The sequence below is a fragment of the Ursus americanus genome, chromosome 1 (genome assembly GCF_024610735.1).
Source record: "Ursus americanus isolate L20-20 chromosome 1, mUrsAme1.1.p, whole genome shotgun sequence".
Lineage (NCBI taxonomy): Eukaryota > Metazoa > Chordata > Mammalia > Carnivora > Ursidae > Ursus > Ursus americanus.
In genome coordinates, this window is record NC_142127.1 from 64,728,928 (window position 1) to 64,756,757 (window position 27,830).

Sequence of the window (27,830 nt, forward strand, 5' to 3'; positions counted from 1 at the left end):
AAAGAAAGAAAGTGCGCCTAATTTAAATCAGAAGGTCAGGAAAAATCTCTCTGGATCCAACATTTAAACCCAAACCTAAAGAATAGGAATTAACACTGGAAAGAATGAGAGAGTACCCTGGTCCAGAATGAGTAAAGGCCTTGGGAGGCTGTGCAGCTCAGTTCGTTATAAGAAAAAAAAAAAAAAAAAAAACAGTTAAACAAGAGTATAAAAAAGGAAATGCGTGGTAGAAGCGAGTCTACAGCCATAGGAGGGACCTTGTAGGTTATGTAAAGGATTCCTTATTTTATCAAAAGCCATTAATTGGTTTTGAGCAAAAACAACAAGAACGATGCTGATAGTTAGCAATGGCAACCATTTTCCAGTTGCCATGCTATGAATTATCTCCTTCAGTTCTCACCCAACTCTATGAGGTAGGGTTATTTTCACCTCCATTTTACAGTTGAAAAAAACTGAAGCTTCAAAGGGTTTGGTGATTTGCCCTGTAAATAACTGGCTGGAATTCAAGCCCACCTTGAAAATAACTCATGGGGTATATTGCTACATTATGTACCATATGTAGGCATATAGCAGTCAAAATCCCATAAATAATAAAGTAGTATTGTTCATAAAAACAAAACGTGCCAGCACACCTGGGTGGCTCAGTCAGTTAAGCATCAGACTCTTGACTTTGGCTTAGGTCACGATCTCAGGATAGTGAGATCAAGCCCCGTGTTGAGTTCTGCACTGGACATGGAGCCTCTGCCCCTCCACCTGCTCTAAAAATAAAAATTTAAAAATAAATTTAACAAAAAAGCAAAACATGCCTGAAATGATTAAGGAAACTGTAATATGTCAATCTAGTAGCAGTTATATAAGCAAGAAAAAAACATAATTATATGAACTACAGATGTATGTGGACATTGTTATATTTAGTTTTGTTTTTAAAAAGGTTTCATATAAAATAATATGTGCAAACTAGCTACAAGTACTTAATTTATATATTACATAGTCGTGTATGTATGCACAGGCATATACAGATAGGATATGTTAATTAAAATGTTAAATGTTTTAAGTGTTAATTAAACATATAAATTATTTCTTAAAAAATTAAAATGAATTCTTTCTTAAAATTTTACACAAAAAATTAATAAGATAATTCTAACAATATGTAGACAATAACTGAGGAACTATTCAGTGTTGGGTTCCTCAGGATATTTTCTTTTTTTTTTTTTAAGATTTTATTTATTATTTATTCGACAGAGAGAGAGACAGCCAGCGAGAGAGGGAACACAAGCAGGGGGAGTGGGAGAGGAAGAAGCAGGCTCATAGAGGAGGAGCCTGATGTGGGGCTCGATCCCGTAACGCCAGGATCACGCCCTGAGCCGAAGGCAGACGTTTAACCGCTGTGCCACCCAGGCGCCCCTAATAGTGTATTTTTAAGCATTGAAAATATCCTGAGGGGGCGCCTGGGTGGCACAGCGGTTAAACGTCTGCCTTCGGCTCAGGGCGTGATCCTGGCGTTACGGGATCGAGCCCCACATCAGGCTCCTCCTCTATGAGCCTGCTTCTTCCTCTCCCACTCCCCCTGCTTGTGTTCCCTCTCTCGCTGGCTGTCTCTCTCTCTGTCGAATAAATAAATAAAATCTTAAAAATAAATAAATAAATAAAATAAAAATACACTATTAAATAGGAACTGTTATGCCCATTTTGCAGAGAAGAAGACCTAGGTTTATTTTTTATTTATTTATTTTTTTAAGATTTTATTTATTTATTTGACAGAGAGAGAGACAGCCAGCAAGAGAGGGAACACAAGCCCTGGGAGCGGGAGAGGAAGAAGCAGGCTCCCAGAGGAGCAGGGAGCCCGACGCAGGGCTCGATGCGGGGCTCAATTCCAGGACTCTGGGATCACGCCCTGAGCCGAAAGCAGATGCTTAACGACTGAGCCACCCAGGCGCCCCAAGACCTAGGTTTAAAGAGCTTAAGTAACTTGCCTAAGTTCACATGGCAAGAATATCAATAGGAATATTAGTTACAATATTGGTAGCTCCTCTCAGCTCCTATACCATACTGCCATACACACTGCTACTTATGTCACTCCTTTCCCACCTGCTAATTTAAGGCTGTATGAAAATGCTTTTCTACCCATGTGTACATTCCCCTTGCCTTCATACATTATGTTTACGTTATGACTTTAGTATTGGCAGCAAGAATACATCATTAGAATGTATAATTACATGCTCTGATATGGACATTTACAAATAATAATAAATAATTCCTCCCAAAGAAAATAAAAGACTTGACCTACTTATTCCCTTTGCAGTATGCTTTTGAATGAGTCACTGAATTTATTTGAGGTACAGATTCCTTATCTATAAAACAAGCAAAGTAATACCCACCTCAATTAGATGAAATGGCATATGTTAAAATGCTTGTAAACTGGAAAGTGTCTTAAAAATTTACTATTATTAGGGTTAGTATTTTAGTTTTCAGGATCATTATATACTGTTTCTGCCAAGATGAGTTAAGTTTTCTTAGTCTCATAATTCATCTCTTCAAAATAGTATTATAACAAGAAATAAATACAAAAGACTTTCCTTAAAGAAGAAATGTTGTATTCAATATATAAAATAAATGAGAAATCATTGAAACTAAAATACTTTTTGGATGTAATGTGTCTTCACCTAAACAACATTTAAAATTTTTCTATGACATTTTCCAATTTTTATCCCTCTCTATATAAAATTTTCACACAATTATAGAAATTTCACTCAACATTGTTTTATATCTCTACAGTAGTCCATGTGTCTAGACACCCTATGCGTATTATAAGGACTGATAGTGTTTCAGGGAGATAAAACCATAAATTATTAACCAGTCCCAACCCATAATTTGAAGTATTTTCAGTTCTTTTTTTTTTCAATGAATAATTCTGCCACATTTCTTCAGGCATAACTTTTTATTTCACTTTTAAATTATATCCTAAAAAGAACAGTGGTGTGTTAATAATGCTTAAAAACTTCCCTCTGTAGGGTGGAAGAAGGAAGAGTGGAAGAAGCTCTGACTTGTTTCATTTGCCAATTTATGTAGTGTACATACTTGAATCATGGCCAATTTCAAGTTCCAATGGGCAATCAAAGATTGAAATAGAAATCAAGGCAAGAGCAATAATCATAAAGTAAAACTTAAGAGGTAACAACACCCTGACAAAATGGTGATGAACCAAAATATTCCCATACGCTTTGATCCTTTAATTGTATAACTAAAACTTTAGCCTCAGGAAGAGTAGTGGCTGGACCCAGCCCAACCTGGCTGATTGTTGTATTTTCCGAACTTTTATAAGCTGGTTGTTAAACATGACCATTATTTAAAATTAATTAATGTAAATATACAATTAAATAAATTATATTTAAAACAAAGGCAAGAAATACTAAAAACTCATCACATCCCTTTTCTTCCCCTCTATATTTTACTGCTACCCATGCTCTTTAGCTTTTTACATCTATAGTATGCAACTGCACATTTCTTTCCAACTCTGCATTCAATACTGTCATGCTGGTCATAAGGAACAAGGTATTAATAAGATTTTTAAAATTTTATTATTTCAAATATTGAATTTAGGAATTTTGAGACTTGTCAATAGAGGTAAGAAAAGTACTGTATTCCACTGGACTGAGGAAGTGATTACACAGATAAGGAAGTAAGAGGGTGATAGGTGATTTTCTAGCCTAATAGAATGGACTCAGAGTTGAGTCTTTGGGGAATAAAATGGCAGAAGAATCGTAATATGTGTGACTGAGAAATGATGTGTGACTCTACTGATGTGTTCAAAAAATAGAATGTGGTTGCTAAATTTGAAGAAGGCTATTCTGGAAATGGAAGTGATGAGAGGTCATAGGTTTTTAAATTGTCTGCGATGACTATAGCAGCAACGTGGCAAGGCCTGCATTCCCAAACAGTGCACTAAGGTGCCCAGGGTGTCAGAGTAACTCACAGGGGCACTATACAATATTTTACATTTTTGAGAGAAACAGTGATACATGACATCGTTGGACATGGTTTGAGTTAGTCACTCAAGGTATTTACAGTTTCTTTGTTTAGTAAGATTTTATCTATTTATTAGAGAGAGAGCACAAGCAAGAGGGGTGGCAGAGGGAGAAGCAGACTCCCCACTGAGCAGGAAGCCCAGTGAGGGGCTTGATTCCAGGACCCTAGGATCATGACCTGAGCTGACGGCAGATGCCCAACCAACTGGGCCATTCAGGTACTAACCCCCTTTTTAAAAAGATTTTATTTATTTATTTGAGAAAGAGGGTTTTTTTTTTTTTTAAGATTTTATATATTTATTAGGTATTGACAGTTTCAACATTAGATTCTACTCTATTTCTTTTGATGATGCCATTTCTTTGCAAAGTTGCTTTTGGTGGTTGCAGGGATAAAGAACAAGTATCTCATGAAAATCAATGAAGAGACCCCACTAGTCACCATACAAGTCAAGATGAAGAATTCAGCTAAAATGGCCACAAATTGCTAAAAGGCAAATGTAAGTAAGAAAGAGAGTATAAAACCTCTGGAAGCCATAAATAGAAGGGAAATCCACAACCACCAATGCTCACAAGTAAGATTTGAAGCAAGGCAAGAGATCTGAACAAGCATGTCTCATGGTGCAGACCTGGAGGAAAGACAAAAGCCTGAAGGAGGAACTCCTTGAAAAGCACAGACAAAGCTCAAGAAGAAATATATAACTGGAAAAGTCCTATATCTATTAAAGAAACTGAAATAATAGTCTTTTTTTAACTGTCCATAGAGAAAACTCCAGACACAGACAACTTCACTGGTAAATTCTACATAACGTTAATAGAAGAAATAATATTAATCTTATACAAACTCTTCCAAAACACAGAAAGGAAGGAACACTTCCCAACTAATTTCATGAGGCTAGCATTACCTTGATACTAAAATCAGGAAAAATAGGTTGCAAAGAAAATACAGCTTCAGACCAGCAGCATTCCTGAACCTAGATTTTTTAAAATCCTGAACAAAATACTAGTAAATTACAATAAAAGTATATTAAAAGGTAATACATCTCAACTAAGTAGAACTCATCCCAGGAATATAAGACTGGCTTAACATTTAGAAATTTAATTCATTATAATGACAGACTACAGAAACACCATATGATCACTTCAAAGAAAGAATCTGATAAAATTTAATATCCATTCAACAAACTTTCAGCTTTCTCAATCTGATTTTTAAAATCTACAAAAGTTCCTATTGTTGATATCACACTTAATGGTAAATGACCGATTGCTTTTCCCCTAACATTAGGAACAAGGAAAAGGTGTGTTTTCACTACTCCTAGTCAGCACCAAACTTGAAGTTCTAGCCAGTGCAATCAGACAAGAAAAAGAAATAAAACTGTTCATTCACAGACAACATAATTTTCTACATAGAAAATCCTGAAGTAGCTACAAAAATATTTCTAGAACTAGTAAGTGAGGTTAGTAAGATCACAAGACACAAGATCAATCTACAAAATCAATCAGATTTGCATATATTAGCAATGATCAATTGGAAAATAAAATAATAACCCAAAACTACCATTTACAATACCACCACAACCCATAAAATATCTAGGCATAAATAGGTGCAAAGGTATGTACTGTGAATAGGTGCAAAATATATATGTGGAAAAAATAGAAAATACTGATGACATAAGTAAAAAAGACCTAGGTAAATGGAAATATATACTGTGATCATGGACTTGAAGACTCAGTATTAGTTGTATGTCAATTCTTAATCTCGATCAGGATCTCTTCAGTGTTATTCTAATCAAAATCCCAGTAGAAGTTTTGGTAGAGATCAACAAATTGGTTTTTAAATATATATGGAAAAGCAAAGAAACTAGAATAGTCAAGACAATTTTAGTAAAGAAGAACAAAATTGGAGAACTCCTCCTACCTGATTTCAAGTCTTGCTATAGACCTACATTAATCAAGACAGTGGACAGTGGGACACAAGAAGGAGGTGTGGTGTTCTCTCCTGACCACGAAGCAGCTCTAGGAGTTAGTTTCTGCAACTGCCTTTTGCCATTGATGATCATTCTTCTCTCTTCCTTTGGGCCAGTAAGAGGGAGAGGATGCAGTCTGAGTGGTTTCTAAAGGAAAAAAACAAAAAACAAAAAACAACAGTGTGGTACTGAAGAAAGTATAGATATATAGATCAAATATTGAGCGTCAGTAATAGATTCATATGTATATGAACAACTGATTTTTTATAAAGTTTTAAAAGCAATTCAGAATATAGATAGTTTTCAACTAATAGTACTGGAATATTTGGATATCTGTAGCAAAAAACAACAATAAAAAAAGAAGATTGATCCATATTTCATGCCCATTATAAAAACTGACTCAAAATGATTTATAGGACTAAATGTGAAATCTCAAACTATTACACTTCTAGAAAAAAAGCAATAAATTGTCCTTAATTAAAATTAAGAACTGCTCATTGAAAGACATTGTTAAGAACAAAAATGTAAGTCATACTGGGAGAAAATCACATATTTGACATAGAACTTGTATTTGGAAATGTATAAAGAACACTTGAAACTCAATCGTGAGACACATACAACACAATTTAAGATAAGCAGAATATTAGAATAGGCACATCACCAAAAAAGATAACAGATGACAAATAAACACATGGGAAAAAATGTTTGACATCACTAACCATTAGAGAAATGGAAATTAAACCACAGTGTAGTACCACCACACACTTATTAGAATGGCTAAAATTTATAAAAAATGGCTACAAATAACTAATAAATGGCTAAAATAAAGAATAGTACCAATTGTTGATAAGAATGCTGAGCAATTGGGACTTTCATACATAGCTGATAGGAACATAAAATATTACAGCCACTTTGGAAAATGGTTTCTTATAAAGTTAAACATAAAATTATCATATAATCTAGCAAATCCCACAATAAAATATTTACCCAAGTGAAATGAAACTTATATTCACACATATATTTTGTGAATGTTCACAAAGTCTTTATTTGCAATCACCCAAACTGGAAATAATCCAAATATCACTCAACTAAGAATATATAAACAAGACATATTACATTCATACAATGGAATATGACTCAGCAATAAAAAAACACTTTATTGATATACACATCATGAGAAAATCTTAAATATATTTTTCTAAGTGAAAGAAGGCAGATTCAAAAGACTGTATGTACAATTCCATTTACATGACATTCTGGAAAGACAAAACTATAGGAACAAAAAACAGCTTCAGAATAAAAATGATTGTCTACAGAGGGAGGGTGGGAAATACAATGGAAGGAACAGGAATAGAAGAAGTTAAATGCCTCTGAATACCCTGCTTTGTATACTTACTTTGGAACCATGTAAATTTTTACATAAGTATAAAACAACAGATGTTGGCAAGAATATGGAGAAAGGGGAACCCTCTTACACTGTTGGTGGGAATGCAAACTGGTGCAGCCATTGTGGAAAACAGTATGGAGTTTCTTCAAAAAGTTAAAAATAGAACTACCCTACGATCCAGCAATTGTACTATTAGGTATTTACCCAGATACAAAAATACTGATTTGAAGAGATACATGCATCCCAATGTTTATAGCAGCATTATCAACAATAGCCAAATTATGGAAAGAGCCCAAATGTCCAACTACTGATGAATGGATAAAGAAGAGGTGGTGTGTGTGTATGTGTGTGTTTGTGTGTGTGTGGTGGAATATTACTGAGCCATAAATCACTAAATTATACACCTGAAACTAATATCACACTGTTAACTAACCGGAATATATCTTTTTAAAGATTTTATTTATTTATTTATTTATTTGAGAGACAGAGTGAACATGAGTGGGAGGAGGGGCAGAAGGAGAGGGAGAGGGACAAACATGCTCCCTGTTGAGCGTGGAGCCCCAAGTGGGGCTTGATCCCAGGACCCTGAGATCATGACCTGAGCTGAAGTCAGACGCTTAACTGACTGAGCCACCCAGAGGACCCACTAACTGGAATTTAAATAAAAACTTGAAACTACAAAAAAAAAAAAAAAAGAAGAAGAAGAAGAAGAAGAAGAAAGTAAACAACAACAACAAAAATAAACTTTCATGCCTTGATAAAAATGTTCTTTAGTTGAACAAACACTTTAATTAAACCATGTAACTTGTAGGAAAAAAAGCTAAAGCCCCGTTATAGGTTTATATTCATAGATAAGTCTACTTAGTTATATTTTGTCTTCATTTACTTAACTCAAGTAAAATTACAATTAGTTCAAATATTAGTACCAGTGGTATGATCATAGTTTCTGTTCTCTGAATACCAGTCTCCCAAATTCTAACTGCCCAACTTCCTTCATACTTTTTCACCAACTCCCTCTTCTCCTATCTCTTATATAAATTCTTTCTTCTGCAAAAACCATCTTCTGCCCCTTCTTTTGGGAAGCCTCAACCACACAGGCTCAGCTGCAGTGGCAGCCACACACCTATGACAGCAGTAAATCAGCAATGAATACAGCTTTAGTCAACCAGAAGTTAATCTCATCCTTGCATACTCAACTTCCACTATAAAACCACTGGGAGTTATGGACACATATCCACGTGTTGTGTTGTTTTGTTTTGTTTTACTAGGGCAAGCCAATAACCACAGCATAGCAATGCTTTTAATACTAAAACAACAGAACCTACAAGCAAACTAACTTATAAATTGAACTAAATTGCACTAACTTATTTGCTTGCTTACACTGTGGTAACATAAATAGAATTTTCCTGGTAGTTACCTCACAAAGAAAGAAAAAAAATCTTAAGACACCAAGGTAGGGTTGCATTGTTACCATAAACAGAGTTTGAGTAACAGCTTTGTAAAACTTTATTATAGCTAACAATCAGAACTAGGGTAAAAATACCCAGCTCTGCATTATAAGGAGCGCATTCCATAAAGAAAAATATTATTCAAATAGATAAATATATATTATTAATATATCATTTAGACTTTATTTGTTCCTATTGATTCACTCAGATGGACACATTTCTGCATGTTTTAAAAGCACCTAAATGCAAATTTGGTAATAATAAATGCCTAATCACTTTAAAATTCTTCAGATATTAAACATTTCATAACTTTATTCAATTGACTTAGCCATTCACTGTAATCTAGCTCACAGAGATGGTTATGTTTAACTTTGCTTCTTTGGTAATGTAGAACAAAACTTTTAAAGCATATCCTTAGTCTTAAGAAATCAGGGGAATGGAAGAAGGTAAGATAATTTTAACCAACCTTTTTCTTAACCGTCGGAAATGGAAAGATGCATGGATAGCATAAAAAGCATCTTCTAAAAAAAAAAAAGCATCTTGTCCTGCTGTCATTCACAAGCCACACTGAGCCCTACACTGTAAGACAGTACCACCAATAACGAAGTGTTCAAATCCATCGGTACAAGAGCCGGGCCCACGCAGAATGAGACGTATGAGATACCCAGGCTGGAAAATCTAAAGAGGCACTCATTGCAGTATGCTGAGAGTGCGTGCGCCCTTAAAGTTTGCACTTAGGTTATCCCATTTGTCTTACTCTAGTCCCTGCCCTGCACAAGAGCCCCAAAGTGATGCTGGCTGTAGGAGCCAAGGGTGCCCTATCTCCATGGTCCTTAGCTGAAGCTAAGTTGCAGAACCAATCCTCTCTTTAGTTGAAAGAGCTTACTCATCTCCAGCCCAGTGCTTGGAGATTCAACCATTTCCCTTAAGTGACCAAGATCAGGCTGGTGTGCTTTTCTACTAATCTAAGATACTGTCTCCTCCTCCCAGAGCCTGTGTGACAAGACCCAGTAGTCCCACTGCCAGACACTAGAGCCCTGCTTATAAACACCAGTCCACTATTTCAGGCCTTGCCACCTTCAGACAGACTTCCTGATGCAAATCACCTACTTAGATTACAATATTACTTCTCCCTTGATCTTACCTGTCTGTTATTTAAAGCCTGGCCAAAATCCCACCCTATTTCCAGTGCTACCTGCTTGCTAAGACCACCCTTTAGCATGTTAGTCTAGGCTTCTTAAAAGTCTGTGGCTCAGTCCGCCTCCTTTCAATTGGCGTCCAATTAGTCCTACCTCATCAGAGTTAACAGAATCATCCATTTATTGTGACAACCAAGATAACCAAAAATGCCTTCAGCTTTAGCCCTGTTGAGAATCACTGGAAGTAGAAGAGAGGACATACCTTCAATGAGAAAGAGGCCAAGCATTTGGGAGCCTGGTTCTTTCCACTCCATTGGTTCATAAACCCTACTTGTGTCAAATTCATCTGGAGGAACTTCTAACTTATCTTTTTAACACACACTTAGATAGTGCTAGAAACTATTATAAACACCTGACAAACACTAACTCATTCAATCTTCATAACAACCCTTTGAGTTAGGCACTATTGTTACTTCCATTCTACAGATTAGGAAACTGGGGCTTGAGAGGTTAATGACTTACCCGAAGTCACACATCTAATAAATATAAGCCTAACTTGAAGCCCAGCCATTTTGGTTATAAGGTAAATGGTTAACACTATGTTACGCAGCAGACAGCCATATCCCAGTCCCAAAAATTTGATCTAGTAAATCTGGGGAAAGGACTGAGAAATGTGTATGTCTATGAAAAAAATTTTCAGATGATTTTACATAGTTAGAAGGGCACCCACCTACTAACTGGTATGTGGGAACCACAACACTATTGCACTCCCCATTTGGGAGAGACAGAAAGGAGACTTATGTGGCTAGAAACAATTGTGTGTTGCAATATACCAAAAAAGCAAGGGAAAACAGTGGTTGGGGAACTATTCATTCAAAACCTCGGAAGGCAGGATAATAATACCTTATGCCTTTATAAAATGATCAACAGTGAATTATGTATTGTTAAACAGAATGAAATATATTAAGAGTGTAGCATCAGAGGAAGAGTATAATAGCATTAATAAACATGAAATTATCTTACTAAGTAGGATACATGACAGCAATGGACTTAAATGAAGAAGAAAGAAGAGCCTAGCTAGTTGTATGGTGAGCTGCAGATGGTCAGTCCTGAACCAGTCAGGCAAGACAAATGATACCAGGTAACCCCAAAAGGTGGTTTTAAGCAATGTAGGAATTACAGCAGTTGAGAGAGGGAATAGAAGCAATTGGATATACATGAAAAAAATAAGATAAAATGTGAAAGAATTTTGAAAACAGTTTAGAACCATACAAATATGACTATCACTACTTCGTTTAGTAGTATGACATCTTAAGAGGCCCCCAGGAATAAAACAAAAACAAAAACAAAAAAATATCCAAGTCAAGCACAGTCATAAGCAATAACCCACCTCCAAAAGGGGGTAAGCAGCTGTAGACTGGTCAGCAGTATTTCTGACCACTCAGTATGGAAACAATTGTAGGTCAAAGAGTCAGCTCAAATCTGAACCAGAACTCCCACTCTGCCAGCTACTGCCATAGAAGGTGGAGTACAAAGAAGACCAATATACTCGGAAGCTCAGTCTCCAGCTATATAGAAAAGCCTCCAAGCATAAATTAAGATAACATCATGTGTCAGGAGAGGTGAGTTCCTAGGTTCCCACCAGAATTAAAAATAATATCCCATGTGTCAGGAGAGCTATGTCCCTAGGTTCCCACCAGCTCAACAGTATTAAACCCTAAAGGCTGGGATGCCTGGGTGGTTCAGTCAGTTAAGCATCTGTCTTCAGCTCAGGTCATGATCTCAGGGTCCTGGGATCGAGTCCCATTTTGGGCTCCCTGCTTAGCAGGGAGCCTGCTTCTCCCTTTGCTGCTCCCTCTGCTTGTGTTCTCTCTCTCTCTCTCTCAAATAAATACATAAAATCTTAAAAAAATAAAAGTAGTAAAACTTTCTAAAAAATGATCCAAAAGGACAGCCATTCTACAGTATATAAAAACAAGAAGCAAAAGTACATAAAATTAAAATTATGCTTCTATTAATCAGTGTTTCTGTATTCAATTTTTAAAATAAATTATCTACTTATCTAATGATTAATCATTAATTAACCCAATTTATTATCTCAGGATTTCAAGTTACCTAAGGATTTTGAAGTTATGCATAAACTTACATAATACAGAACATAACTACTGTTGATATAAAAAATATGTCTGAATAATTATTCAGAAATTTACATTTACATTTTTAATAAACTTGCATATTTTGTAGTAGTAATGCTAGCTTATTTAACCAGTAAACCAATATAAGAAGCTTAGGAAACTCAGATTATCTAATCTCTTCGTGAGAAAGCAAATCTAAATGTCATTAAAAAAACATGCATCTGTATTTTACTTAACATTGACAAATCAGTGCAAAGATATACAACTGCTTTTTTCTTTCTTAAACCAAAATTATTAATCTAACCTGATTTCTCCAAAGACTCATCTTAATTATATAAATTTATATTCTTCACATGTATGTAAGCTAGCAGGTTTTGTAAGAAGAAATTTTTTCCTTAGAAGTTCAGTACATATTAAGTATTAGATATTTTGGGCTTTTTAAAATTTTGGGGATTTATGCAAGGGCACATTTATGTCTACAGACCAATCAGAACAGAAGTTCTTTAATTTAAGAGACATTATAGTGGAATTATTAATACCCTCCAGAAGTATGAAAACCTTTTACACTGAGCAACATATGAAGACTATTCTAAATTATAGTCACATGGACACATAGATAGCTTATAGCTTCAGTTTTACATCTCAATCATGGGTTGAATGCACCACAGAAATACAAAAATTCACTGGCCCAGAACTCAAAAATCAGTTCTCCTTCCCAGTGGACACAAAGTTCTTAATTAATTTGAGCTCACAAAAGACAAACAAAAAGACCAAAAAACTGGATTCTTTCATCTCTCTTCTAATAGAGACTAGATCTCCATCATCCAATAGGTATCATCAAACGGATATACCATAAAACCAAATCCCCAATCATTGTTGCTAGTAATATATAATAATTTATCAGGCATGCATACCTTAGAAACAAAACAAAATTTTTAAAAAATCAGTAAAAAGGAAAAATAGACAGCAGACTTAGTCCAAGAACCAATAAAAGATATGCCTGGGCTTAAACCACACTGAGGTGTACTTCCTTAGCCATACAGTTTTGCTCCATCAGTTGAGTACACATCAGTTGTCAACTCTGTGGAACCTTGAGAGTTCTTATGCTGAAGTATAGGGCAGGATAGTATACACAAAATCATGTCTCTCACGCAAGGATAATATGAACCTATGTCAAAGTTTTATTCAATCCATTAATTACTGAAGGAACAGATGATGTCAAAACCTAATAGTTTATGAGAAACTAAGCATATATTAATAAAGAAATCGTTAGAATTTCAGAGTTAGATACAAAACTGAACAATAAATCACAACCTGTGGTATTATCTGGCCCAGCAGATAGAAATTTTGTGTGCGTCTCTGCCACACAAAAATCTACAAGTTAACCTCTGCTCCTACAGAATTGTAAAATAGCCCAGTCAATAGAAAGTCAGGCCCAGAAAAGATATAAAAGAACACCAGTAATCTCTTGTTTACAAGGCTTGGATAATTTTTCTCATAGGAGTGAGCTATTGCAAATATTGCATGGAACATACATAAAAAATTTATTCATTTATCTGAAATTTATATTTAACTAGGAATCCTGTATTTATATTTTAACCCTAATAAGAAGTTAACAAAAATTTTACCAAGTCTGTACAACGCCGTTGCCAGACTTAAATCAATGCCTAGTTTCATATCCTTCCTTGCCCAGACAATTAAGTGGTTATTTTTTACCCCGCTTCTATTTTGTATATTTACCACTGGAGGGCGCATATAACGCACAATCCACTGGACTCCAGGCGGTGAGGAGACCACAAGAGCGTTTCCACTTCGCATCCGCTAGGGGACCATGAGGCAACCTCTCCGATTTCACAGCCAGGATCACGCGCTCCCTAAGCACCTGTGCGCACGCGCACAACTCCTCCCACGATACGTCCGGATTGCGCAGGCGTTCCAGTGAGCGCGCCGCTGCTGCTGGTAAGACTGATGGGAAAGAGAACGGGAGGGGGTGGGGCCACGGGGAGCGCGCACGCGCTGAGGCTGAGGATGGGAGGTATTGGGCACGGGGGCGGGGGGGGGGGCGCTGCTACAACTTGAGTTCAGCGCGCTCGGTAGAAATGCCCAGCAGGGGGTCACGGCCCGAGGACGGCGCCGGGCTGTTCTCCGCAGACCACTCGACGCTGCGCAAGGAGGATCTTAGCAGCAAGGTGAGTGTGGGACGAGGCGCGAAGGTCCGGACTGGGCTCCGCTCGTCTCCGAAGAAGGTTCCCCGCGCCACATGGCCCAGCCTAGGCTTTGCCCTGCTGCTTTGCTCCTTCAGTCTTAGCATTTGGCAGCTAGAGTTAAAGGGAGACCATGAAATTTGCCCCGAGATTAGACCCAGATGGTAGTGGAACAGAGGTTTGGTTGGGATCTTTTCTCTCTACTCTTTTTAAACTGTTAGAAGTACCTCCCACCCCAAATCTATTGTGGTGTTTTCCATCTCAGAAAATGCCACCATCATCCATTCAGTCGTCCGTGCCAGTTACCTCGGAGCTCTCCTTGACGTCCATCACGAAGATTAACCAGTTCTACTTCTGAAGCTCGTTTCAGATAAATCCCTTTATCACAATGCACACACATCATCCTAAACCAGCCATCTTCATCTGCCATCGGGAATCCTGCAGAAGTTTCCTAACCGGTCTCCTTCATCCATCCTTACCTTCTTCCAGTCTATTCTCCACTTTAGCCAGAGCAGTGATCCTAAAATATGTATCAGATTGTCGCTGTTCTGTCCAAAAGGGCGGGGGGAGGGGGAGCAATTCTTAACTGCCATAAACAGATAGAACCTTTAAAAATATGCTGGAGATGGGAATGGTTATAGCTTTTCAGGTATTAGATGGCCTAGATTTTACTTTAGTTCTGTCCCAAACTGACAGTGACATCTCAAGCAATCTCTAATCCCTCTGTATCGGTTTCCTTGAAATGTGTACTTGCTATTTCTAAAATGAATGGGGATGCGCTGTTCAAACACAAGTCTGAAGGAGGTTATACAAATTTGGCCTTGGAATTCAATTCAAATCTAGCCAATTACTACGTTGACTGGAAAGACAGAAGTGTGCACACCATAGGGAGTGAATTTTCAAAGCACATACAGCCCACTCCAGTTACTACCATAGCAAGCCATTTATACTGATGTATGACAGATCTCTGACGTGTGTGAGGTAGGACAGAGATTATAACTCCTGCTTTTAGAGGCACTGGTGACACAGTATCATGTTCACAACATAACTGTCTTTACTGAAAAGAGTTAGAAATTTCACTTCCACTTAGTTGTGCCTTGTGCCCTATCCTAGTAATAAGAAGTAAGGCATAGTTCAACAGTGCCAGCACCATTCTCCTCTTCAAAACATAAAGAGGAATAAAGCCAAGATGGAAAGTGATATGCCTTACTGCCCCAAGTAGGGCATTTAGTACTACTTGCTTGTTCTGAATGTGTGGCTGCACTGTTCAGTATATAAATCATGAAAAGCATTGATATCTCATGACATGTGCTATTAAAAAAAAAAAAGCTAAAACATAAAAGAAATAATTGAAAACTGATATTACTTTTGGTGCATACTGTCTTTTTGAAATAAAAGGTACAGACTTTGTTTAGTAACTCTGGCCCTTGCATGAATGCTGGTTACCAATGCCAAACCCCCTATCTGGGCTCAGTGAGTTTCTAATACCTGTCAGGTGTAATCACTGTTTCCTCTTCCAAATTTCCCCCAGCTGCATCCCCACACATTGCTGTTCAAAAAGAATCTGTGTATTCACAGACTGCCCATTTGGACAATCAGTAAATTATAGCCCCTATCTCATCTCTCTAATTTAAAAAGGCCCTCAATTGAGCGTTTTTTGCTAGCCTCTGATTTAAGAAGTTTTTCTTTATTTCAATAGATTAAAGAACAAAAAGTTGTTGTGGATGAACTTTCTAACCTGAAGAAGAACAGGGTGAGTTATTAGGGTAATTCTGAATTGTGTGTTGGAAGGTTTTGTTATATCTTATTAACTATATATTAAAGTTAAATGAATTATATATAAGATTTATATTTACATTAAAATATGCAAGATTTCAGAATTTTTTAGTTACATTGAAAAAGTGAAAAGTGTCCAAAATTTTATATACATATGTGAATATCTATATGTTAATTATAGTTGATAATATTTTTTCCCATCATATGCAATTTGTACTACCTTTGAACCAAAAGATACTAATTATACAATGGTATCTTGGAGCTGTAATCACTAATGGTATTTACTTATATTTGAATTTGGTGTTTTCTTTTGAATTAAAATACCTTTAAATATACTAAGAAAGGAAACTATGCCTTTAAGTGAATGTGGATAATTGTTGAAAAAACAAAAAGGATAAATTGCTTTCCCCTTCCCCAAATTTTTTTACACAAATCTTCCAAATATTTAACATTTCCATTAATGTATTCATAAACAAGCAATCTACTGCTTTATATTTAAACTGTCAAAAATTTAAAGTTCAGGAAGAAATGATTTTGAGCCCTTTAAAGCATTTATAACTGACAGGTTGGTTAAACATTTCTGATATTGTCCCTTTTGCAATTTTAGAACTTAAGGCACAACTGATACAAACTTTCTAGAGGGCAGGTTGGCAGAATGTATCAAAGTTAAGACTATGTAGCACTTTGACCCAGTTCCATTTGTAGGAATTGATACTTAGGAATCATGGGAGTGCACAAAGATTTAGTTACAAAGAACTTCATTGCAACATTGATTTATAAAGTTGGTAATATCTTAAATGTTTAAAACTTGAGGACTTATCAAATAAACTGTAATGTTATACCCATACAGTAATGTTGTAAAAGAATACTTATTGATAAGAAAAAGTGTTCCCAATGTATTGTTCGTTGATAAAAGCAAATAATAAATCTGTATTTCTAGTAAGAGCCTTTTTGTTCAAGGAAACTGGTAGTTTGGTATGTGCAGAGAAAAAACATTTCACCTCAGTGTTAGTGGTAGCAGTTTCTAGATGGCAGAATAATGGGTGACTTTTGTTTATCTGTATTCGCTAAGGTATTATTCTGAGTATATGTCACTGAAGTTCAAGAATATACAATAAAAAGGTTCAGAGTTTTGGCATTCACTTTTTGGATTAAATCCTGATATTAGCCTAAATTATGTTTTACAGAAGGTATATAGGCAGCAACAGAACAGCAACATATTCTTTCTTGCAGACCGAACAGAAATGCTTTCTGAAAGCAAAAGTAAGTTTTTTTGGTATATTATATAGAAATGCATGAAAAGTCTTTTCTAGGGTTTCTGTAGAAACTCATGGTCATTCCTAAATTATACTGTCTGTATCTGAATGTTTAAATATATATCTGAAGGTTGGATGGTGGTATATCAAATGAAATTAGTGCCGTGGTTTGGTTTTTCCTCAAGTTGGCCTTCCAAAAATGAGTCTACAGTAAAAAAATAAAATAAAATAAAAATATATAAGTTGTGTTAGAAAGCCATAATTATTAATGTGTGCTTTAGAATTTTTGGCAGATCTAGGTATGAAAACTGCTCTACCACTTTCTCCCTTCATGACTTTGAGTGAATCACTTTAAGCCTCCAAAGTTTGGGGGGATTTAAACAAGAAGGAATAGATAAAGTTCATAGCCCAGTGCCTGGGCTAAAATAAGCATTTAATAAACAGAAATTATTTTCCTAAAAGATAAACATTTGTCGTTACAAGCCTGTTGTAACACAGTGCATATACTCAAGTGGTTTGATCTTGGTAAGTGTCGCTCTATGAATTACTAGGGAAAGGTTTAAGAATTTTCATTTTACTCAATATTTCTTCTCCCCTCCCCGACAGATATATTGGATGAACTGAAAAAAGAATACCAAGAAATAGAAAACTCAGAGAAGACCAAAATCAAGAAATAGTCAACTTGATTTCACATAACAATGTGTGGCATTTGTTGTTCTGTAAGCTTTTCTGTTGAGCATTTCAGCAAAGATTTGAAAGAGGATTTACTGCATAATCTTAACCGACGGGGACCCGATAGTAATAAACAGTTGTTAAAGTCTAGTGGTAGCTACCAGTGTTTATTTTCTGGTCATGTCCTTCACTTAAGAGGTGTTTTGACTGCCCAGCCTGTGGAAGATGAAAGGGGCGATGTGCTCCTGTGGAATGGAGAAATCTTTAGTGGCATAACGGTTGAAGCTGAAGAGAATGATACTCAAATAATGTTTAATTACCTTTCCTCTTGTAAGAATGAATCTGATGTTTTGTCACTCTTCTCAGAAGTCCAAGGTCCTTGGTCTTTTATATATTACCAAGCATCCAGTCATCATCTATGGTTTGGTAGAGATTTTTTTGGTCGCCGTAGCCTGCTTTGGCATTTTAGTAATTTGGGCAAGAGTTTCTGCCTCTCTTCAGTTGGCTCACAGACATCTGGAGTGGCCAGTCAGTGGCAAGAAGTTCCAGCATCTGGAATTTTCAGAATTGATCTCAAGTCAGCTTCCATTTCCAAATCTTTGGTTTTAAAATTGTACCCTTGGAGATCTATTTCTGGGGAGAATGTCATCAAAGAATGTGTTAATAGCCTGATTCAAATTTCAGCAAACTTGCCAACATTTGTATCAGCGGTAGCAAATGAAGCCAAACTATATCTTAAAGAACCTGTTGCTCCTTTAAATATGGTGTTGCCACAAGCTCCACTGACGATTCCTTGCAGTAATATTGCTAGTGTCCCTCCTACAAGGGAAACACTTCAGGTGTTTCTTACTGATGGACACATGAAGGAAGTAGTTCAGCAATTCATTGATGTCCTGAGTATTGCAGTGAAGAGGCGTGTCTTGTGTTTACCTAGGGATGAAAACCTGACATCAAGTGAGGCTTTGAAAACTTATGCTAGGAAAGCAAATGTTGCAATCCTGTTTTCTGGGGGTATCGATTCCATGGTTATTGCAGCCCTTGCTGACCGCCATATACCTTTAGATGAGCCAATTGATCTTCTTAATGTGGCTTTCATGACTAAAGAAAAGACTGTATTAACTGGTTTTAACAAAAAGAGGAAAAAACAGAAAAGTCATTGTGAAATACCTTCTGAAGAATCCTCTAAAAAAGCTGCTGCTGCTGGTGATGACGACAGTCCTGATAAACAATTCAGAGTACCAGATCGTATCACAGGAAGAATGGGGCTAAAGGAACTACAAGCTGCTAACCCTTCCCGGATTTGGAATTTCGTTGAAATTAATGTTTCTCTGGAGGAACTGCAAGAATTAAGAAGAACTCGAATATGCCACTTAGTTCAGCCGTTGGATACGGTGTTGGATGATAGTATTGGCTGTGCAGTCTGGTTTGCTTCCAGAGGAATTGGTTGGTTAGTAACCCAGGATGAAGTGAAATCATATCAGAGCAGTGCAAAGGTACGGCATGGCAGACACACTGTACTCAGAATTTCTGAGACCTGGTTTTGACCCTTTAAAGCTATTACCATTTAAATTGCAAGAATGTAGCATATTTTAATTGCATTTAATCTACAGTGCAGTGTATAAGACTTTTTAAAAATTGGGCATATTTTACTATTTTATAACTTGTGCTTTTGTCAGAAAATTATTTTTGAGATGATAACTTTTCAAGCTTTGCTTTGTTTTAGTCATTTTCTTTATCTTACATTGGAAGTATGGATTTCTTTAAACCGTTACAGGTAGTTCTCACTGGAATTGGTGCTGATGAGCAACTTGCAGGTTATTCTCGCCATCGTGTCCGCTTTCAGACACACGGAATGGAAGGATTAAATAAGGAAATTGAGATGGAACTGGGACGAATATCTTCTAGAAATCTTGGTCGTGATGACAGAGTTATTGGTGATCACGGAAAAGAAGCAAGGTAATTCTACTTATCTAAGTGCTGTGGGTAATTTTGTAGAAACACTAGACTATAAAAGGAGATTTTTCGGTTCCTTTTCTTTGCAAGACTGTTCAAATGAGTAACAGTGGCAACAATAATATCTTGGCTTTATATTACAAACACTGTCCATCAGAGGGAAAGCTGGGGAGGAGTCAGGGGACCAGTTATTTTCCAGAACTCATTCTCTAAATGTCTTTTTGGTAATTTTCAAAGATAATACAATGATGTGATTGTTTTCCATGCTACAATGAAAAAGACTATAAAACTGAGGTAATGAAATGCTGAGAGAAAGTATTTAAAGGATTGGGTTTTGTTTCAAATGTTTGCTTTCCTCCCAGTAAGAGCATAAGCCCTACTCCCATGCTTTCCCCTGCAGTGTGAGGGCACCTGGCTTTGTCACTATGGACATTTCTGTATGTAGAGAGCCATACTGATAGAAATGGTGGTTCCAGTATTAGATTCCCCTCTGCTACATGTTTTGAACTCAATTTGGTCATATGTTGCAGATTACCTAAAACTTTCAAAGAGATGAAGGCACTTTCGTGTGTATATTCTTTCTTAATTCAGGGGTTTATTTTTACCTACAACATATTTCTGATGGTAGTAAACAAATGCTTGAAAACCACTTTTTAAATTACTGAGGATAAAGAAAGATGTATTATTTAGTTATAAAAAGCAGAAGTTTGTTCCAGTAGGTTAATTTATTAAGTGGAGTTTTTTACAAGGGTACAAGCATGTGAGAACAGGGAGTCCTAATAAGCTTTGGGAGAATTAAGACATCATAATACAACTACTCCAACACTTCACTGTTCCTTAACTCTACTTCAGCTTTTCAGTATATATAGAAAATATATAAATTCTATGTGTATTGAAGATACATGTATAATATACATGATTAATATGTATTACATACCACAGTATAAAAGCCGTAAAATGTTTTCCTTTGAAGGATATATGTATTTGAGAGAGAGAGAGAAATTCAGTCCTTTATTTCAGGTAGGCCAGAGAAAAGGGAATTTAATTTACTTAGTAAAAGCAGTTAATTTTAAAGGCCCCATAGGATACCCTTATGTAAAAGTGCATATGAAGAAGGTGAAACAGCGAATACAGAATTGTGATGTAACAAGTACCACGATAGTGACTAGATCTAAAAAATGAATTTATTATGTATCTTGGTAAGCATTAACAGTGCTTAGTTGATTAGATTATCTTATATATAAATTTGTTTTTGCAATTAATTCATTTTTATAAAATAGTCCACATAACAAATGCCTTTTCCCTTTCCAGTCTCTCTACTTGAGCTAGAATAAAATGTAATAAAACAGAAACACTACTGTAACAGTTTTGCATTTAAAGAATTGGAGGGAGAGTTTTAAAGTATTTTAAACAAAAAACACAATTTTATAGGAAATTAGGGAAGCCTAGGGGCAGAAAATTATTTATTTTAATCTAATACTTTGTTTTTTTTATACCATTGGTCTCCATTTAAATGGCTTAAATGTAATCAAACAATGTTTTTTAAAGATTTACTTATTTCAGACAGAGAGAGCATGAGTGGGAGGAGCAGAGGGAGAGAGAATCCTCAAGCAGACTCCCTGCTAAGCACGGAGACTAATGCGGGGCTCAATCCTACCATTGACCATGAGATCGTGACCTAAGTGAAAACCAAGAATTGGACACTTAACTGACTGCCACCCATGTGCACCAATTTTTTTTTTTTAAGATTTATTTATTTCAGAGAGAGAATGCAGGAGCGCAAACAGGGGGAAGGGCAGAAGGAGAGGGGAAGCCGACTCCCTGTTGAGCATGGAGCCTGACTGGGGTTCTGTCTTGTGACTGGGAGATCGTGACCTGAGCTGAAACCAAGAGTCAAACGCTCAACTGACTGAGTGCCCCTAAACAATTTTGATACCATAAAATTTTACCATAAGTAAATGTTTCACAAGTTGAGGATTATAGAGCCCTTCTGAATTGATTTCACACCTCTAAAGTTCATTTTTTTTTACATGATAAAGAGCAGACACAGATTGAATAATTGAATCAAGACTGTACTTGTGGAGCACCTGGGTGGCTCAGTCAGTTAAGCGTCTGCCTTGGGCTCAGGTCATGATCTCAGGGTTCTGGGATCCAGCCCCACATCAGGCTTCCTGCTCATCGGGAAGTCTGCTTGTCCTTCTCCCTCATCCCCCACCACCAGGCTCTCTGTCAAATAAATATACAAAATGTTATTAAAAAAAAAAAAATGTACTAGTTTTCAAGGCATCCCCAAAGAAACCTTGTGAAGCAGCTTGAGATTATTTCTTACCGTAGACTTATTTTTTGAGGCAAAATTTATTTTGTAGCATATGTATTAAAATTAGTCACATGAAATATTTGTACTGTGATTAAATTTTAGCCGTAAAATTGTGTAAATAACCAGAATATTTTTAATTGAGAAAATAGTGCCACCAAAAATAATTTGATGCTATAAATTTTAACACTGAATAAAATGTAAAAGAAATAATAACAAATTGGTTTTATTTTTTTATAGTGGTTATATTTATCTATTTATTTTAGATTTCCTTTCCTGGATGAAAATGTCGTTTCCTTTCTAAATTCCCTACCAGTTTGGGAGAAGGCAAACTTGACTTTACCCCGTGGAATTGGTGAAAAACTAATTTTGCGTCTTGCAGCAGTGGAACTTGGCTTAACAACCTCTGCTCTTCTGCCAAAACGGGCCATGCAGTTTGGATCTAGAATTGCAAAAATGGAAAAGAATAATGAAAAGGCATCTGATAAATGTGGAAGGCTCCAAGTCATTTCCTTGGAAAACCTTTCTATTGAAAAGGAGATTAAAACGTAATATTTCACAATGTAACAACATTTATTGAATGATGATTATGTAAAAACACTCTGCTGCTTTATTATTATATAATGTAGTGGTATTAAGTTTCATTACATGAATTTTTACTTGGCTGTGTAACTTAATAGAGCCAGTTTAGTCAAACTGACACAGGAGAAAAAGATAATACTCGAAAGAACAACTTGATCAAGTTCGAAGCTGTGATACTAACATTACTTTGAGCTCTTACATGGTAATGTCCCACCAGCAACGCTAAAAGAAGGCAGCTTTTACCGACTCTCTTCTTGGTAGCTACACCCAGAAATAACTCAATTTGTTGTTGTCACGGGCCTGGTTAAACAGCACTCTATTTGACAGATGAGAGAACTAAGGTTTAGAGAAGCTAAACGGGTTTGCTTGAAGTTCACACTCCTGAGCAACACTTGTTACTTCTGTTATATCTCTTTAGGCAGCTAATTTTCCCACTCAGAACTTCTGACGATTTTAAGCATTCTCCTATCCCCAAAATCTGTAGCCTCCCTCTCTGCCTCATTCTCAGCTCATGACCTGAGCTTTTCACAGAGAATCAGAGTCATTAGGACAAGATATGCCTCCACTTTCCTACACTAGAACTTCTAAGTGACGTGTAGGTACACCCATCCTTTTCTCCCTTCTTGTCATTAGAAGGGAAAGTGTGTCCATCCACCCATCAGAAGGCTGTGCCTCCACCTGTTATTTGTATCCCAACCCTTCTTGCCTCTCAGGAACCTTCTACTCTTCTCTCTACAGTATCTTCAGCCTCTTCTCTGTCGGATCCCTCCTAACATCATTTAAAGTGTTCTGGTCTAACCAGTTTAGAATGCACATACCTGGTTCTGTATCTTCCTCTGCTTATCATCTCTTGCCTCCCATCCACTCTTACCCTCTCCACCCTTCATCTCAACTCCACTCCAGCCTGACACCCACCCACATTAGTCAGCTGTGACCACCATACCAAGGTCACTGGGGTCTATCCTGATTAGGGCTGACACCCTTTCTGGACCTGGACATACTTTGATTCTTTTAATCTTGGTGGGAAAGCAGTTTTAGAATACAGACAAACAGAAACCTGTCAAAGACTGTTCATGTGCCCTGAATTTATCCTCTGGGAAATGCAATGTTCAAACCATGTTTAGATAGTAACTTTAATAGCTTTCATCCCTTTACCTGAGGGCAGACAACGAAGTATCTGTGTGGTCCTGAGCACCAAACTGACATTGCTCCCATCAGGAATAGATAAACTGATAGGTTTGCCTAGCAGCCTAGATTTGAATGTAATAATAACTTTCATAGTAACAATACAGTTCAATACTATCGTTCATGTAGTGATGATTCTGTGGCAGGCACTACTTTATGAGCTTTGCATGTGTTAATCCAGGTGAACCTCTAGGGAATTTCCAGCAGAATTCTGCTCCAGCAGAATACCGTGTGCGCAGGTTTTTTGTTTTGTTTTGTCCCCAGAGAGCCTAATTCTTTAAAACCTTCTTACCACTTAATTCCATAAACCCTGGGATGAGGGTTTGTGTTAGTCCTTAAACAATTTTCCCAAGATTTGAGACACTTAGAACAAACCATCTGGGTACCTGAGCAAAAAACATGCAAGTAGAATTTACGTACACTGCTCATAAGTGCAAACATGAAAATCTGTTAAAGTAGCAGTGACTTTTTTACATCCCTGCTCTGGAGCAGCAAACATAAATTTTTAATACTACCTCCATAGCAGCTAAAATCATGACATGGTTGGACTAAGAGAAATTCCGCCCCCAGGTAATCCCTAAAACATCCATGTTGGTAAACTCAGTGGGAAAGTTTAAGTTATCCCCCTTGACATAGCAGCAGCAGTCAATGAAGTTGGGATTCCTTTATTTACGGAACACTTCTCTTGACTTGTGTGCCCAATCTTGGTTTTCCTCCTGCCTTCGTGACCGCTTGCTCTTTGTGTTCTTTGCTGACTCCGTCCTCCCCACCTGACCTTTAGATAATTAGACTTCTTAGGTTTCCATCCTGGGTTCCGAACTTCTCGATTCTTTCCCTTGGTGATTTAAGCCTGCCCACATGTATGCATCCACCCCAACCTGCCATTCTTAGCCGAGACCTGACCTGTATACTTAAGGCGTACGTGACATCTCTACTCGGTTCTCTCACAGGTACATCAAGGTCAGTATGTCTACAGCTGAACTCTTAATCTTGCCCTGATTCCCCATCTCTCCTGACAGAAATTTGAGCGTCATCTGGATAACCGCTTTCTTTTTTGAACACCACCCCCATTCAATCTGTCGCCACCTCGTTATTTCTCAAATCCATCCACAGCCCTGCATCTCCACTGCCACACACTCTAGCTTGTACCCAGCATCTACTGCCACCAACCTAGCCTAAACTTTTAGAATAAAGTTCAAAATCATTAACTCAGCAGCCTGGGTGATTAGGCCCTCGCCTGCCTCTATGGCCTAATTTTGTGCCCATTGTCTCTCTAGTTCTTTAAGCAAGGTTTTGTTCGGTTTCTCAAAAAGTTCAACTTCCTTCTCAACTGGATTCTTCATCACCTGTTCCCTAACCCTGGAAAGCTATTTCTCCAACTCTGCTTGGATAGCTCTTTTTCATCTTCCTGGCTCAGTTTAAAATATCACTTCCTCCGGGCAGCCTTTCCCAGCCCCTTGTCTCCGTTAGATTTCTTGCATGTGCTGTCATTACATCTCACATTTATCAACCTGATTAAATACAATTGTATGATTATTTGCGTAACTGTAAGCTCCTTGAGTTTTTGTGTCTGTCCTGTTGTCCAGGGTCTCTGAGTCCCGGACACGATGCCTGGCTCATAATAAGCGTTCCATAAATACTCGCTGAGTGGAAGAATGATGATGCAGGTGGGATTCCAACTCAGGACTCCTTCAGAGCCTGGCGCCTTGGCCTCTGCCACTCCGGTTTTGTGTTTTCGTAGAGGCAAATCGTGAAAGTGAAAAGTGATGGGGAAGCACAGTGCTCAGAGCATGAGGCGGGATTGAGTTGTAAAGAGGGGAGGGGCTGGGACACCTGTCTGGAAAAATTCCTCAGCGCCAAGGGAGCGCCACGCCGCGGGGGAGGCACGGCCCGCGGGCGCGCAGGGGCGCCCCCTTGCGGCGCGGCCGGGCTGTGCTCGCCGGAGGACCAACAGCTCCCGCGCTCAGTTCCCGCGAGAGGCGGAGGGCTCCCAGGAGGGCCGCGCGCTTGCGCGGGAGAAGTCGGCCTCCCCAGGCTGTCGTTGCAGGAGAGTCCCTCTCAGATCCTACCTGCAGCGGCTCCGCCTCGCCCTCGCCCACGAGGGGATCCTGAAGGTGAGAAGGCATTCGAGCGATCACTGTCCCTGGCCCCGACGAATATTCTGGGGACCAGTGTGGACGAGGCCTCCTTCTCCTGAACAAGAAAACAATCATTCCAAAGTAGGTTTCTTTTCTTCCCTTGCCCTTTCCCCTCTCTCTCTCGTGTCCATGTGGACGTAGTTCTTGGACCAGACCTGGGCTGGTTCTGATTCTTTACGTGTGAAACCATAGGCACGTTCTGTAACCTTCCTAGTCTCCATTTCTGCGTCTGCACAATGGGGATACCAACACCTATCTCGAAGAGTTGGGTTCTCCAAGAGTCCTGTCCGAACTAGCAGCATCAGCATCACCTCTAACTTTTCAGAAATGCAAATTACCCAGCTCACTCCAACCGACTGAATCAGGGTCCAGCAATGTTTTAACAAGCCCAGGTGGTTTCCATGCAAGCTAAACGTTGAGAATCACTACATAAGAGGGGCCAGTTAAATGAAATAAGTAAAATATTATGTATAAAGAGCTGCGCAAATAGTAGATGTTCAAAAAATACTGGTTATAATCATTTTTATTCCAAGAACAGAAAGACATTTAGTTACATAGAAACAAAGTTAAATAGGCTTTTCGTGTCTTTCCTTTTCTTTTAAGCAGGTCTTCATTTTCTTGCTTTAAAAAAACTGAAAACAAAATAAACATATACAAAAAGGCTTCTCCAGCAAAAAAGAATAAGTATGCAACAGTACTTTTATGTAAACATTTCTTTTTGACATACTTCTCAGTATCTTTTGACTTTTGAAAAGCAGAACATGATTGTTAGAGATTTTACTTTTTTAATTGTTTTAATTCAAATCTCAACTTTCTTATGGTGCAATTAGTTTAATATTGAAAATAGAAATAGAACTGCCATATGATCCAGCAATTCCACGTCTGGGTATTTACCTGAAGAAAATGAAAACATTAACTCAAAAAGATCTATGCACCTGATCTTCATTGCAGGATTATTTACAATAGTCTAGATATGGAAACAACCTAAGCATCCATCAACAGATGAATGGACAAAGAAAATGTGGTTAAATGTATACAATGGAATATTCAGCTATAAACAAGAATGAAATCTTGCTATTTGCAACTACATGGATGGAACTTTAGGGCATTATGCTAAATGAAATAAGACATACTGCATGATCTCACTTATATATAGAATTTAAAAAAACACACACACAAGCTCATAAATACAGGGGACAGATTGGTGGTTGCCAGAGGAGGGGGTTTGAGGGTTGGTGAAGCTTGAAGGGAGTCAAAAGTACAAACCTCCAGTTATAAGATAAATAAGCCATGGGGATGTAATGTATAGCATGGCCATTACAGTTAATAATACTGCTCTGCATTTTGAAAAGTTGCTAAGAGAGCAAATCTTAAAAGTAGGTATCAAAAAAATTTTTGTAACTATGTATGGTGATGATGTTAGCTAGACTTATTGTGGTGATCATTCAAAATATATATAAATACTGAATCACTGTAGACCTCAAACTATTGTTTATGACAATTACACCTCAATTGTTAAAAATGTTATTAAAAAAAGATTGAAAACTATAATGGTTGACCATGAAACAACCTAATAAAGATAAAGGTACAGATTTATTTGAGAAATCCAGCTTCATTACCATGACCAATTTCATTGCCTGCCTTTTCCTTTG

General features: G+C 37.4%; 3 protein-coding genes and 1 pseudogene across 3 annotated transcripts in view; all 4 read left to right on the top strand.

The window, feature by feature from the left end:
• The first annotated feature begins 5,994 nt into the window (after positions 1-5,994).
• Positions 5,995-6,132, top strand: LOC123798359 (small nucleolar RNA U3; annotated as a pseudogene).
• A 7,987-nt stretch (positions 6,133-14,119) lies between these two features.
• On the top strand, positions 14,120-18,080 carry ASDURF (ASNSD1 upstream open reading frame). The gene is made up of 4 exons (XM_045806332.2): positions 14,120-14,287; positions 16,002-16,055; positions 17,266-17,341; positions 17,941-18,080. The coding sequence occupies exons 1-4, from the start codon at positions 14,198-14,200 to the stop codon at positions 18,009-18,011; spliced, it is 291 nt and encodes a 96-aa protein (XP_045662288.1). The 5' UTR covers positions 14,120-14,197; the 3' UTR covers positions 18,012-18,080.
• Positions 18,033-27,774, top strand: ASNSD1 (asparagine synthetase domain containing 1). Its single transcript, XM_045806326.2, has 3 exons — positions 18,033-19,499; positions 19,781-19,962; positions 22,540-27,774. Exons 1-3 carry the CDS (start codon positions 18,033-18,035, stop codon positions 22,823-22,825), a joined length of 1,935 nt encoding a protein of 644 aa, XP_045662282.2. The 3' UTR covers positions 22,826-27,774.
• ANKAR (ankyrin and armadillo repeat containing) overlaps positions 26,140-27,830 on the top strand; it is a 70,509-nt gene continuing 68,818 nt past the window's right edge. The window contains exon 1 of the mRNA XM_087862074.1: positions 26,140-26,259. The gene's annotated coding sequence lies outside the window, so the exon portion shown is untranslated. The remainder of the gene's footprint in view (positions 26,260-27,830) is intronic.

Coding starts and splice junctions, on each gene's coding strand:
- ASDURF (XM_045806332.2), top strand. CDS start 14,198: ATGCCCAGCAGGGGGTCACGGCCCGAGGACGGCGCCGGGCTGTTCTCC. Junction 16,056..17,265: donor CTAACCTGAAGAAGAACAGG/GTGAGTTATTAG, acceptor TATGTTTTACAG/AAGGTATATAGGCAGCAACA. Junction 17,342..17,940: donor AATGCTTTCTGAAAGCAAAA/GTAAGTTTTTTT, acceptor CCTCCCCGACAG/ATATATTGGATGAACTGAAA.
- ASNSD1 (XM_045806326.2), top strand. CDS start 18,033: ATGTGTGGCATTTGTTGTTCTGTAAGCTTTTCTGTTGAGCATTTCAGC. Junction 19,500..19,780: donor CATATCAGAGCAGTGCAAAG/GTACGGCATGGC, acceptor AAACCGTTACAG/GTAGTTCTCACTGGAATTGG. Junction 19,963..22,539: donor GATCACGGAAAAGAAGCAAG/GTAATTCTACTT, acceptor TATTTATTTTAG/ATTTCCTTTCCTGGATGAAA.